At 34.3% G+C, this 14,514-nt stretch overlaps 1 protein-coding gene across 5 annotated transcripts in view; it reads right to left on the bottom strand.

Moving 5' to 3' along the window:
- CLASP1 (cytoplasmic linker associated protein 1) overlaps positions 1 to 14,514 on the bottom strand; it is a 211,333-nt gene that overhangs the window by 55,241 nt on the left and 141,578 nt on the right. For all 5 annotated transcript variants that reach the window (XM_070950573.1, XM_070950661.1, XM_070950488.1 and 2 more), the window contains exons 20-21: positions 13,903 to 14,010; positions 9,226 to 9,402 (exon numbers count right to left, since the gene is read on the bottom strand). In XM_070950573.1, the coding sequence (XP_070806674.1) occupies positions 9,226 to 9,402; positions 13,903 to 14,010 (285 nt within the window). The remainder of the gene's footprint in view (positions 1 to 9,225; positions 9,403 to 13,902; positions 14,011 to 14,514) is intronic.

The following is a 14,514-nucleotide window of genomic DNA, read 5'->3' as shown; positions in this document are numbered from 1 at the left end:
GTCCAACAGAGATTGATAACAATAATCACCTGTTGACTACAGGTGAATCACCATGTTAACATGAAATGACTAACTCAGCAATAATAGGATTTAGATGTAAACAATCCAAATCCTAAAGTGAGAGGCACAATGAATCCTTAGAAAGTGTGCTTGCAATTAAAAAAAATTAGGTTTTTTTCATTCAAAGATAAAACCCCATAATCAATAAAAATACAATTTATAGTCAGGGACAAAGTAAATTAGTGCAGGAAAACAACAGATAACAGGAAGTAACCATTTAACATAGTGACAATATGAATTATACTCAAGACAAGCAAAGTATTTATTATTCAAGCACTTATTAATTGGATTGCAAAGCTATTTCATGCAGACTCAGTTCATTGGTCCATTTCATACAAATCGTATTCGATCTAACAGTCAATGGATTGCCCATGGTTCACAAAAAGAAATTTTTTGAAAAGTTCCTATCTGGAACTATTATGTGTACAGTCGGAAATTGGTCCTTGGGACTTTCTTCATGCAAACCTTATTCTTTCCCAGAGTCTAATATAACAGGACTCCCCAAATCCACATGGCATTGTCCATGTACAAACAATATTGAATATGTGGATTTTGACTAACAGGCAAAATTATTAAAATGGGATAGTTGAAATACTACTAATTAGGTTACAGATGGATAGAACTGAATACCTGAGAAGAAAAGGTGTAATAGCAACAGTTATTTTAACCTTATTCACAGTGTTAACAGCTCTAAACTGAAAATGTTTCTGGTATATGAAACTTTAAAATCCCACCAAAACTTAACTAAAATTAGAATTTATATTGACATATGTCTTTAAATAAATAAAATTACATGCAATGTGGATCAGGGCATGTAAATAATTCCAAGACTAAATGAGATACAGTATAAGAGTTTGGAAATTGCTATTTGTTTGAATAGGTTTCTACAAAGTTGCTGCAGAATAAAATAGTTCAATCTGTAGAATTACTGTAAGTTCTGACAGGAGCAAAATGTAGTAATAGAATGTAGCATATAATTAAGGAAAAGAAGAAATAACTTGTTCAACAGGAAACCACATGAGACTGTTATTTTAATTCTGGGATTGAACTGTAAAGAACTATAAAGAAGATATTTCTAATGAACCTAAGATACGAAGCACAAATTGCTCCTATAAAAAGATTCTTGCATTCTTGAAGTCACACAGATTGCAACATTTGCAGGTTGAGGACAAGCAAATCATGCTGAAATCCTAGAAGGGTATTCAAACACCTATGCAATGTAGATAATTCTATACTTTATGGTTTTCTTTGGGTGAATTGGGCACAGCCAATCAATACATAGACATGCAGGGAGAAGCACAATGAATAAACCTTGCTAATCAAAAAGCATCAGCAAAAAAGCCTAAAGATGCAGATGTAGTTGTGTTTCAGCTCCATTATTTTTGAACTATATTTTTCTTCAACAGACTCATGGTTCTCAAACTTTTATTTCTTACAAATCATTTTAAAATTGCTAGTATTGTAAAGGAATTATTTAATGAAGTTTTTTTGTCCTGGGTGCAGAATACATATGCTTTGATTTGGTTTACTCTCGCTATATTTTTGTTTTTTCTTTCTTTCTAAAAAATAAATTATTTAAAAAAATTGAACTGGTGCTGTTCTATATATACCAGTCTTACAGGCTTAGGTGATATCATCCGACTTTGCTCATAGCAGCCTTTATCTCAATTATCTAGATAGCAAATTAGACGCTGGGATTAGGGCAGTTATTGTTAACAAAGAATTTAGAAATCGCCTCAATGGAGTTTGCAGTGTACCATAGTTTCATGGCCATAGTTTACATGGAACCCATCCAGAGTTAAAAACAAAAGGACCTGGAAATTGTTTAAAAATAAAACAATCCACAATTTATTGAATTATATAATAAAATGCTAGCTAATGAGAGTGAAGCTGGAATAATGCAAATTAGAAGTGGATTCTGAGAAGTTATTGACAATTGTGAGAGTAATAGTTCGTGAATCACTCTCTATTAATATTAGTAGTTTTGGTTAATATGTGTTTGGCTATTTGTAATAATAGCTATTAAAACTGAATGGGATGGGAAACAAATGAACTGCTGGTTCTCCTTAGATGCTAATTTGGTTAGAAGTGGAGCTGTAACTGACTTATTGATCAGTACATACTTTCTGACAGAAGAAGAAACATAAAAAATACTTAAGATTTTTAAATATCCATTTTGTAAATTTTTCAATATTTTGTAAATATTGTAAATATTTTTTATAAATATTTTTGTAAATTTTGTAAATATTTTTCGATATTTCTCGGTAATCCAATATTAGAGACCATCCCTATTGAAACTAAATTTAGTCTTCCTAAAATCTGGATATTTTTTTTTCAAGGACTACAACATTTACAATTTTAAGTGTCCTGAAGCGATTGTATTACAATTTTTTATTACAATTTTTGTAATACAAAATCCGTATTACAGATTTTGTTTCTTGGATTTATGTTCTACTACAATCAAGAAGATTCTTGGCACCTTTGTTACACAAATTGTTCAGATTTTATGAGGTAGATCTAATTCATAAAATTTAGCCAAACGAATGAAATAAAAGTAAATTAATTTATTATTATTTAATAATAAATACAATACTAAAGCAGAAACCTCATCCAAGTATTCCATTAGCATCACACATTTTTAGGATGGCTTAAAAACATTAAAATTAAAACCTTCAATACATCAAGTAGGCTTAATATGTCTGTAAAACAGAAATAGGGAATCTGCATCTCAAGATTTTCTTGAACTATAACTTTCAGTGGTTGCAGCAAGCATGCTCAAAGGTGAAATGTCTTATATTTGGGCACAGGTTCTTCATTCCGGCTTTAGTTTCTGGCTCACAATAGCAGCACTTTGCTCTAAGCAAATGTTTGTGATACAGATTATTCTATTAGATCAAAATAAGAAGCCTTTATCCTTTCTTTTATAGCAGCAAGGAAAAATGTCAGATTCCTTTGCATTCTGTAACGGATTTTGAAATCCTCCTCTGTGGCCCTTAGTTATCTCAAGTTTTATAATTTTTATTTATTTATTTACATTGAAATTGTTGGTTTAATCCCAAATCACGTTCCTTGCAGCATTTAGAACTATCTCCACCCATTTTCAGGTAAGAAACACAAGAAAAATATAGAACCCCAAAATGCACATAATTCAGTTAAATAAAATATGTTTGTGTGTGTGTATGTGGGGGGGACAAATGCCAAAAAATCCTAATCCATTCACAAGTAAAACAATTTGCACATTTTATATCCCATTAAAACATTAATGTCCAGGCTTGATCCCACAAACTGCCCATCTATGAATTTTTTTTTGGGGGGGGGGAGGATATCCCAAATATGCATTCTTTTGCTTTGTAAATTTAACAGCCACCGGTGGGCGAGTTAGATTAACCCATTCATAAATTAAAAATGACTATTATTAAGTAGTGTTGTTTTTTATCCATCTGCAGAATTACTAAAGGTTTTCCCCTTTCAGGTCGTGTCTGAATCTAGGGGGTGGTGCTCATGTCCATTTCTTAGCCAAGTGAGCCAGAATTGTCTGAAAACACTTGTGGTCATATGGCATGATTATATGCCAAGCGCACAGAACAGACAAGCTCAGCATCTTTAATTTCTGAGCCATTGTGCCCACCTATGCAAAATTAGAGTTCAGTAATGTTCTTGTGTCCATTTTGTTCTGTCTGGTCTTCTAGCTAAATATGTGCATACCACAAGAAATTCCTGTATGGGATGTTATTGGGACTCTACCGTGTTTCCCCGAAAATAAGACCCTATCTTATATTTTTTTGAACCCTGAAATAAACGCTTGGCCTTATAGCCATAAGCTCAAAAGCCCTATTGGGCTTATTATCAGGGGATGTCTTATTTTGGGGGAAACAGGGTAGCTTTCTAACAGGAAAAATGGAAAAACAAAGAAATAAGTAATCACTCAGAAGTCTCATAGCATTTTCCCCTTCTGCTCTAGCTTTGGCTTTTCCACCTTGCAACCCTAATATCTTAATTCTTTCCCATAGAATTATTTCATCAGTAATGTTCTATAACGGCCTTAAAACCTGGCTCTGCTGATTGGCCTGGGGCATGTCATCTTGGATGGAGTTATTGGATTAGAAGAGCCCACCTCTACTCTATTGTATAATCCCCTCCCCCATTATCTTAGTTGATTTTAATGTATTTATCAAGTTTTAATCTTTTATAATATAAATTTATTGTAAACTGCACAGTCATGGGATAGCAAGATGGATGGTGAATAAATTTAATAAATAAATAAATAAATCACTAAATAATTAAATGTTAAAACTAGGCCCTATGACCCTAATGAACAGTAAGATAAGATTCATGTCTGTAACATCTTTTTTCCTACATCTCAAGTACTCTCTCTCTCCCTCCATCCCTCCCTCTCTCTTCCCCCTCTCCCTTTCTCCTTCTCCCTCTTTCTATAAATACAGTGTGGGCAAACTAGAAATATAATTGAACTGAAGCAGTCACACAGATACATACACAATTTTCAAGATTTCAGGTTGCCCCAATTATAAAAATATTTTCTTCAAAATATGCAACTGTTTTAATAATGATGCAGAAAAAATTTATATACAAAGAAACAAGACTTCATGTTTCTGATGTGAAAAGTAGGTCTTTGTGAATTACAGTGACTGGATCATAAACTTAAAAACCAAGAGAAATGGTAAGTTTCTGTAGTACAGAAATAGAAATTGAGCTCTATGAATTAAGGAACAAGCTTTTTATGCATAAAAGGAATTCTCAGTATACCTGGGGCTTAGAAAAAGTTAACCTTGATATGGCATGCACTCAGGCCCAAGAATACAATGCAAATTTAAAAGGTATATTATGAGCACATTTTCTAAATTTTCTCCAAAGGATGCCCATTTTGCATTGGATCAAAAAAGGCAGGTCATGCTTTCCAGTAGCATCAACTTTCCCTGCAATGATATAGCCTTCACAATAGCTGCTTTTGTCAAGACCAATGGTGCCTAAGTGCATGTCCCAAAAAATTTGGAGATTATCAAAAGCATTTCAAACTATGGGTTTTCCTAGTAAAGGAAAGCAGGATTTAAGCATGCAGAAATGAACAGAATAAATAAGAAGATCAGAAAGGGAGAAGGTTAAGAGTTTAAAAAAATGAAGAGAATAACAAGCCCATTCCACTGAGAGGTACATCAACTAGCCAGCAAGAAAGAGGAGGGGTGGCCCTTAGAAGCTCTAGTGCCTACAGGTACTCACCAAGTGGAGGAAAGCCCCGAGCAGGGCTTGTATCTCGGCTGCTCTCACGGCTGGTATCGCGGCTGCACCCCTGACTCACGCTGGGTCGGGGGATACGGCTGCTCCGTGCTAGCATGCAGCATGGAGAGTTTCAGAGAAGGTGAACACAAGTTTAACGAAGATACAACGCTCAGACAATAAATTAACAGTTTTGGTCATTACTGACATTAGTAAATATCCTGGACAGCTGCCAATCTGATTTGTTACGTATAAACTGTGATACATGCTAAACTTGCCCAAGAACAACTCAGATCTTCTGACCCTCCTGAGACCCTTGTTCTATTTATAACAGGCCAGAAAAATGTATCTGGGAAAACAGGGTTACAATAATATCAGAGTTACTTAGATTCCACTTAAGGGGGGAGAAAGGGAAGGAGGAGAGAGAAAATATGAGGAAAGAAAAGTTGACTCTGTTTTAGAGGGATAAATAAATGATTCTAATGGGGAATGAGAAATGCAAATCTAACACATTTATGTAATTTTTATATAAACTCATCATAATAATTAAATGACAAAGGAAATAAATAGGATATTTAACTCTGAAGAATCTCAAAACGAACATACTATTTGTATTCAACTTATTTTATATTCTTCTTTGGTTCATAGGGTTATAAATTCTTCTTCTCTATCGCAGCCATAATTGGGTCTACCCTTAGAGATTCTCTATCTAAAAAAGACAGTCAAAACCAGGTTCAGGGAGTCAACATTTAAAAATACATGTTGAATTTTCCCATAAAAATTACTAATCCATATGAGCACATACACTCTCCTACTCCTTCCTATATTTCTCCTGCCCATAGACAAAAATTTTGGATTGCAGACTCCTCAAGGGATGAATCCACTCTGGATTTGTTCAATAGACTATAATGATGGCAAATACATAAAAATTAAAAATTAAAAGAATGACATTTTAAAAAGCCATAACCCTGGAAAAGAGATATAATCTTTCAGGCAGCACTTGTTCTGAAATAATGATGAATACTCCTAGTGTGCATTTATATTCCTGCCTGAAAGCAATTATATACGATAGTATGAAACTTTTCAATAAGAATAAGAAATACAGTCTAAATAGTGTACAAACTGTTGTTTAATTCACTTTCATAAATCTGTCCCATTAATTACTTCACCCATTAATGAACCAATCATCTAAAAGCTGAAGCTGCATGATAATTGGCAAATGAAAAACCAATTGACTGCACTATTAACTTCTTAGAACTCTAACAGAGATGGGACAGCATTTGTCATATACTGCTGTCATAATGTCGAATATGAAAGTGGAAATAAAATAAGAAATACACAGAGTTCCATCTGTTTGTGCTTGGGAAAAAGCATAAGTTTGTGAGTGTGGACTAGAAAATGTTTCAATCAGGCCATGTTATTCAATGGTCTATGTGCTCCTCCATGACCTGTCGGTGGCGATCAGCAACATATCACTGAGATATGGCTGGGCAAGAACTGAGGAGTATATCTATTCAAAATCTACAACTAGCTTACTTGCTTTGATTCCAAGGCAGAATAGGGCAGGCAGTGTTAACATTCCACAAGTACCTTGTGGTGACCAGGCCTACTGTTCCCCATATGGTGGGAAGAAAGGTCCTAACAGTGAAGTTGGAAACCATGGACAAACAAATTTTTTTCTGGTATGATGCCCTCTCTTATTTCTCAGCCAATTTCCTCTCAAAGCTTTTGTCCTTTACTAGTGATTTCTTGTATACTTTTTTAACCTCCATGTTGTAGGGTTTTAATATCATGAGCTGCCGGGTTTTGATAACTAGGCCACATATACGTTATTACAATAAAGAAAGAAATGTTTCTACATAGGGTTCCGGGTTTCTTTTGGTTAACTGTAAAAAGGCAACATGCTTGAAGTATATAGCTTATTTGTTCTTGACTTGTTTCTCTCTTCATGCAGATAGAAAAAATTAACTACCAGTAGGTAGGAACAATATAGCATGCTATCTGGGTCTGAGGTCCTTCTGCTTTACTGCTACCAAACCAACCAAGTTAGTAAAACAGTTCCAAATAATGTTTTCATTCATAGTTTTGATCCCCCTGGAAGCAAGAGATCACTTTCCAACTTCAAGCACCAAAATAAACTATCCTTTGTTACTTGATATTACTTGATCACATATACAGAGGCAAAAAAGCTGCCTGTTCACAATAGATAAAGATAAGCCTGAAATGCCGATCTATGTTACAAATGAACACACATTTATGAATTATGCATGGAAAATATGAGCAGTGTAAGAGCAGAAGTGTCTCTCCCAGAGATGGCTCTAGGTTAACCATTTCAAGTAAATATAAATGTAAATCAAAATGATTTTTAGAAAAGATGGTCTACAGGACAGAATATATTTATTTTCATTTGAGTGGTACAACTGCTTATAATTTTTTTTTTAAAAAAATTATTTTAAAAATAATTAAATTGTCTTTAAATAAGTCCTTAACCTGGCTAATAAACTCTGTTCCCATATTAATTAAAGGGGAGGGGAGAATCTCAGTATTTAAATATGTATACTTCCTGTTGCAAGTATTTTTTTTCTTTCCACATAAAATGTTTAGCTCAAAAAAAACAACACAACATGTTTCAGAGTCACATGTTAATTAAAGATCTTCTAGTTCACTAAAAATACAGTTTTCCTGGGTCAATCATTATGTCTTAAGAGGACTGTGAGAAACTTAGAGGTTATTCAATAGAAATATATATATTGCCTACATGGTTGAGATTTCATTCGAGGCCTTTTGTGCTATTTGGACAAGAATTATTAAAAGTAAACAATATATTTATTTCTTGCCATAGTCTTAAATCCAGTGAAGTCATTAGTTATTCACAGAGTTTGGATCATATAAAATTATTATTATAGGGGATGTTGTGCCATAAAGGGCGAAAACTCTTTTGAAAACCACAAAATGGTGAATGACCTCACTGGCCACAATTTGGTGCTATGTCCATTGATCCTTTTCTGAAGCATATCTATGATTTAATTGTCTTATTTTCTCTTCCATGCATTCTGCCATGCCTATTTGTGCAAATGTCTGTGAGATTATTCTCATTTTCCTTCTCTGATGCAAGCTTCAAATCCCTTTTCTTCTCACATTTCCCCCCCTCCTTTTTTTTGCGATCCTTTTCACACCTTTTCGTTGTTGAAACAGAGAACAGATTTTAAAGCTGCTACATTTAAACCTGTCGTGCTTGCTCATCGGAAGGCCCCAGTTCCAAATCTGAATTGGTATATCTCAAAATTGGCATTTCCTAATTTCAACTTCTAAAATAAGATTAGAGCTTCTAATCTACCATTTTATATTAATAATGTGTAGTTGCATAATTAATATATCTGAAGACACAACAGTTCTTCAGGTTCAGTCATATATCTATAGTAGTACTTACAAGTTCATTAGAAAATAACTCTACATATAAAGTTTAGTATTTAACCTAAAAGCAATAGGTGCAATTTTTGATCAGAGAAAACAACATCAGAGCAGTATCTCTAAAACTCAAAGGGAGGGTTAAAGGAGGAGAAGCTTGTATTATACCTGTAAGACAATACATTTGGTATCATCAAATGGCACTGAACCATGCCAAGTGAAAATGGAAATAAAATATCTGAAGGAAGAACTGTTTTCTAATTAAAACAATAAGTTGTTTAATTAGAAAGCAATTCCTTTCTAATTAAAACAATAAGCATAAACATAAATTTATGCTAACCCCACTGGCAACATTATCTGCTCTCTTGGCCTATTGTGTTATTAACAAACTCAGCAGAAAACCATCACTATGAAATCATTATAGCATTATAAAACTGTAATTTATTTCAGGAATTCTTTTGGCCAATCAGCATGAGAAAAGAAATCAGCCTCTTGGCTCTATATTGCAGCCAAGAAAACTCTTACCTAAAGCTATCCTGCTAGGGCTGGTCTCTCGGCTGCAGCCCTGGCTTCGAGGGACTTTACTGCGTTTGTCAGTAGATGAGGATGGTGTTGGCACTGGGTGTCCTCTGGTTGTTCCACTGCTAAGCCCACCATATGCACTTCCCAACAGCTTGCCAGGAGAGCTGGATCGACTACCAGCTACAAAATAAATAAATAAATAAATAAATAAATAAATAAATAAATAAATAAATAAATAAATAAATAGGTAAATGCTCTTAAGTCTTCAGAATATTTCAAACCATTAAATTTACTAATCATGTTTTAAAAAATCAGTTTAATTAATAGTAAATTAAAAATAAAACAGGACACAGAAATTCTTCAAAATGATGATATGTTTAAAAAGGGGGTTAACAACATAAATTAACAATAAGAAATGTTGATGATGAATGAATGAATGAATGAATGAATGAATGGAAACACAACCTTGGATGATACTACTCACCTTAAAAATGATCAAATAGGATCAGCCATACCAGCAAGCTATATTTTACACAGAAGCAACCGATGAAATCATTTACACGGACACTCTCTCTCACATGCACGCACATACACACAATTTCTCTGTCCCATTGTTTGTTTTTTCTCATGCATCTTGCAAGGAAACCTTTTAGAAATTTTCTTTTATCTTCCAACCACAACACTGACTGAGCAATTGCCAAAAAAAAAAAAAAAAAGGCATTCAAATCCAAGAAATAATGCAAGTGATAGTGAAGTCACCCAGTGGAATTTTTCCTTTTGTCACAAGACAATCTGTATTATGAAAACCTATCTTTGAAATTTTCTAGTTTCAAAAATAGCATGTCAGGCTTGTCCCTGCTGCTGTCATCTACAACATCTCCATAAACATTTGAAGACATCTTTAAATCCTTTTTCAGTTCTTCAAATTTACAATCCTAACATCCTGTTACCTAGGAGTGAGTCCCACTGCTCACTGAATGTACACACGGGTACTTTGTCTAAGTACATCATACATATATCTAAACTTTTTCCTAGCTAAACTTTCATTTTAAAAACACTAGGGTTTTTTTTAAGCCTCTGGGAATACTAGACTTTCAGACATTGAATCAGTTAAAAACAATAGCATGAGAGACAGTACAGATATGTAAATAGAGTGAAAAACAAAAAGGTGTTTCTTACCACCTGCAGGGTTAGCTGATCTGGATCCTGGATTATGACAGCAGACGAAAGGACAGGCAGAAAGTGAAGCAGAGAAAGCGAGACAATACAGAGTTCAAGAAGCATTGTTATTTGCATACAAACTCCTTTTTGACAAGGACATCACTGCTCACATTTTATTATGGATTAGTGTGTGGCAAGACGGTTCATGAAAACATTTCTGCCAAGTAGTAAATAACTATTTAGAGTAGAATAGACTGTAATTCTAGCTTTATGCCTGCTGAGGCTGGTGGGGCACGGGACAAACAGGTAACATTACTATCCTGGGAATAGCAATCCTACAAATGCAATGTTGCAGAATAGGCAAGGATATCACAGAAAAACAAGACAAAAATTACAAAGGTTGTGCTTATAATGCAGAATGACCAGATAGTGTAGAGGTTAGTAACAAAACAAAACAAAACAAAACAAAACAAAACAAAACAAAACAAAACAAAACAAAACAAAACAAAACAAAACAAAACAAAAAAAGCACCAGTCATCTTAAACCTAGCATTCTATCTATTAAAGAGTTCCAGTTTCTGGCTATGATTTATTACTTTATTTTTTAAAGACAAAATAAGCGTCAGAAATGTTACTCACTAGCAACCATTTCAGTTGGCACAAATCGCATACCTAGGCACAAACGCAGAGCAATCAATAATGCTAAAAATTCTGAATGTCAGTTTGTGGACTACGGCATGTAACATTTGGGGATTGAGAAAACAAGCTCATCGGTTCTAACAACAAAGCCAGCCCTACCAAGCGTTTTAATCTTTTGCTATAGTGTATTGTAGAAAAAAGTGAAATATTTATTTCAATGTAAGGTGTAAGGTTCAGCATTTTTATTTGCGTTTAAAGCAAGAATATGGAGTACTGAAAGTGGAAGTGAGAGATGGGAAGAATTTTTGACTGGCTTCATTTCAAAATATTGTTCATGATTTTGCAGTTTTAGCAACATCTAAAAACACTTTATCTGACTCAAACCATTTAATATGTGAAATGGCCCTCAGTTTAGAAGCAAATGAAAAATATTAGTCTCTTGATATTTTTTTTCCTTTCTCTTGCAATTCCCAATCTAGATCTTTTTGTGCTTAGCCATCTTGATGTTCCCTAAAGTAATGGCATATTTACAGCATTTCTCCTTAAAACAGGAGAGAAAAAATATTTTATACTATTTTTAGGATTAGAATCACAAAATTTACAAAATATAGTTCCTTTATTCCTATACCTAAAATGTTAAGTGCTTTTAAAGTATTTGAAACACAGAAGACTTTAATCAATAGCATGACATGATTTTTTGAAGGCCTATAGATTACTTCTGTTTGAAAACCTAACACAGGAAAAATTCAGGCATTTCTCTGTGGTGACAAAGATTGAAAATCAATTCTGTTAAATAGAATAACACTCTTCCTTTCTGTGTGCGTGTGTGCGTGCAGGTACTACAGTAGTCCTCAGCTTACAACCATTTATTTAATGATGGTTCAAAATTATGATGGCACTGAAAAAAGTGCCTTATGACGCATCCTTGAAATTACAACCATTTCAGCACCTCAGTCATATGACTGCAATTTGGGTACTTGGCAACTGATTGGCATTTATGCTAGCTGCAGCAGCTTGTGGTCATGTGATCATGATTTGCAACCTCAGCTAGCTTCCAACAAAGAAAGTCAATTAGGAAAGCCAAATTTGTTTAATTACCATGTAATTCACTTAACTATCATTTGATTCACTTAATGATCATGATAAAATTGGTTGTAAAATCAGGGCCGGTCATAGGATGACTCACTTTAGGACTATACTAATTTATGATGAAAATTCTGGTCTTAATTGTGGTCGTAAGTCAAGGATTATCAATAGAAGTCTGCGTACGATGGGAAAAAAATCAGGGGGAAAAATTATCCACAACCAGTGGACATGTTTGTGCCATATAAATTAGCAGCCTTGTCACAGAATATACAGTTTTACACAGGCATTTACACTAAGCTGTTAAGCAGCAATTTTAGATGAATAACTTTAATGTTTACTACTCAAATTTTTATAGATCTGAAGAGGGCATGTAACTTATTTACATTATATTTTATGTCCTTTCCTCAGTAATTAGTGAACACATTGAGACAGCCAATTCTGAATAGCACGAAGACTTTTTTCCCCCTTCTAATGGTCATTACGAATGAAAATCTTTCTCCAAATTCACTGTCTATTCACAATTCACAAACAGGGCCTTGAAACTGAGTGTCTATTCACCCCATGTTTGGGAAGACATACTGCCATGATGTAGGATAAATTAATGATCCTGGTTCTCGATAAACATTGTACAACAGACAGTCAGAGTGTACGTTTTGCCAAACAGTATGTAGTTTTGGGGGTGTTACTAGTTTCCCACTGTAATTTAACATATGAAACTCAGTTCCCCATATTTGCCATGTGCTGAAGAAAAAAACGAATGGGGAAAGAAAACTGTTGCCAGAGAGACATTGGAAAGAGAACCAAGAAACCTCAGCTTGGTTTGAGGAGCAATGACTTTCCAGCTCTCTTATCTTGTACAACTGGATTAGCCAGAAGCTTGGTAGAAACTCAAAAATAAACCAGGAATAAACCACCTGGTGTTATCAATGATTACTTATTGACTACTCATAGTAAAAAGAAAGCAAAATTAATAAAGCAAGTCATAGTTTCATATTATGCTTTGTTGTCACTAAATTAGTCATATTTTACCTTAACTCAAATAAGGCACAAATTGGCAATATAATTCCTGGTTTAGGCATCCGATGTGGTATGAGCCAAGTCACTACCTCTGTATGCAGGAGTTCATGCTTATGTGAAACACTATTATTGACATCACTAACATGTTGCTGAATGGCTCCATGTGGGGATGGAGTGCTTACAGAGACTCTGTCTACTACTTCCTGGATTCTTTGTCCCACCTGACATTTTACGTTTAAATCTTTTAAAAAAAAATTAAAAGAAATCAAGAAAAGGTGTGTTGCAAAACATAGTGCTGATCTCTAGTGTCTTCATTTCCAGACCATCCCATCTTTATAAACCAATGATTTATGGATTCCATAAGCTGTCTTAAAAAATGAAAACAATAGGTGATTGCAGCCTAGTGCTTCCTTTTGCTCCCCCTCCACCCCATTTTCTTAAAGGAAGAAAAGGTGAGAAGAGAAGAGGTGCTCGTAATGTAAGAAAATGTGAACAAGTAGCTGTGTGAGAAAATAAATGAGTATTTCATAGGCATGCTTAGAGCAATGAATATCCTGAGGAGTTAAGTCCCAAATGTATTTTTTTAAAAAACAAATCTGTGTATCATACCTAATTTGTCAGGACCTAACTATAGGAATTAATTTTTAAAACTGCATTTGAAGAATATTCATAGCACTGAATGGAAACACTGATGTATATGAAAATAAGGTAGACAAGAAAAACAAACTTGAAAAAGACAGTGTCTGCTCCACAATAGCACACTAAATGGTTCCTTACGCTGGGACTGTGAAACTACTTTAGCCCGACTGCGGCCTCGAGTGTCAGCAGGTGTTGAAGTGATACTACTGGTGCTTCCAGAGCTTTGCCTCCTTGTGCGAATTCGACCTGAGGAAAGAAAAAAGAACAGAAAAAAAGAACAGAAAAGTGACGGTTAAACTTTAATGTGATTGTGGTTAATATTTGCTTTCACTCACACCTCAGTTAATAGTTCTGCAATCTGACTAAAATGAGAAAATTGTAACAGGAGGCTGAAACTGGATTCCCCAAATTAGGAATCTGATGTTATTCCCTCATTTATATACATTAATTAGAATGGAAGCTATCTACTTAGTGCAAAACATACCAATCACGAAAGCTGGGCATGGTTCTAAAATGATTCTGAAGAAGTAGATGGGAATTCGTACAAGCTCATTAAAGAACTCCTATCTTATTCAGACTTCTGAACAAATATGAAAAAAGACATGGCTGCCTCAATGAGTAGCAGAGAGACACTGTGTTCATATGACATCTAAAGAATATTTTCCAAACCACTTTAGAATCATGCTCAACCTTATACATTATTTATCTTATTAATGCATTTCGAACTTCAGACTCAACACACCAGGAAAG

Source organism: Pituophis catenifer, unplaced genomic scaffold (genome assembly GCF_029215685.1).
Source record: "Pituophis catenifer annectens isolate HBS135680 unplaced genomic scaffold, rPitCat1.0.hap2 SCAF_1, whole genome shotgun sequence".
NCBI classification, from domain to species: Eukaryota; Metazoa; Chordata; class Lepidosauria; order Squamata; family Colubridae; genus Pituophis; species Pituophis catenifer.
The sequence above is the reverse complement of the archived record's forward strand: the minus strand, read 5'-3'. Positions and strand labels throughout refer to the sequence as shown.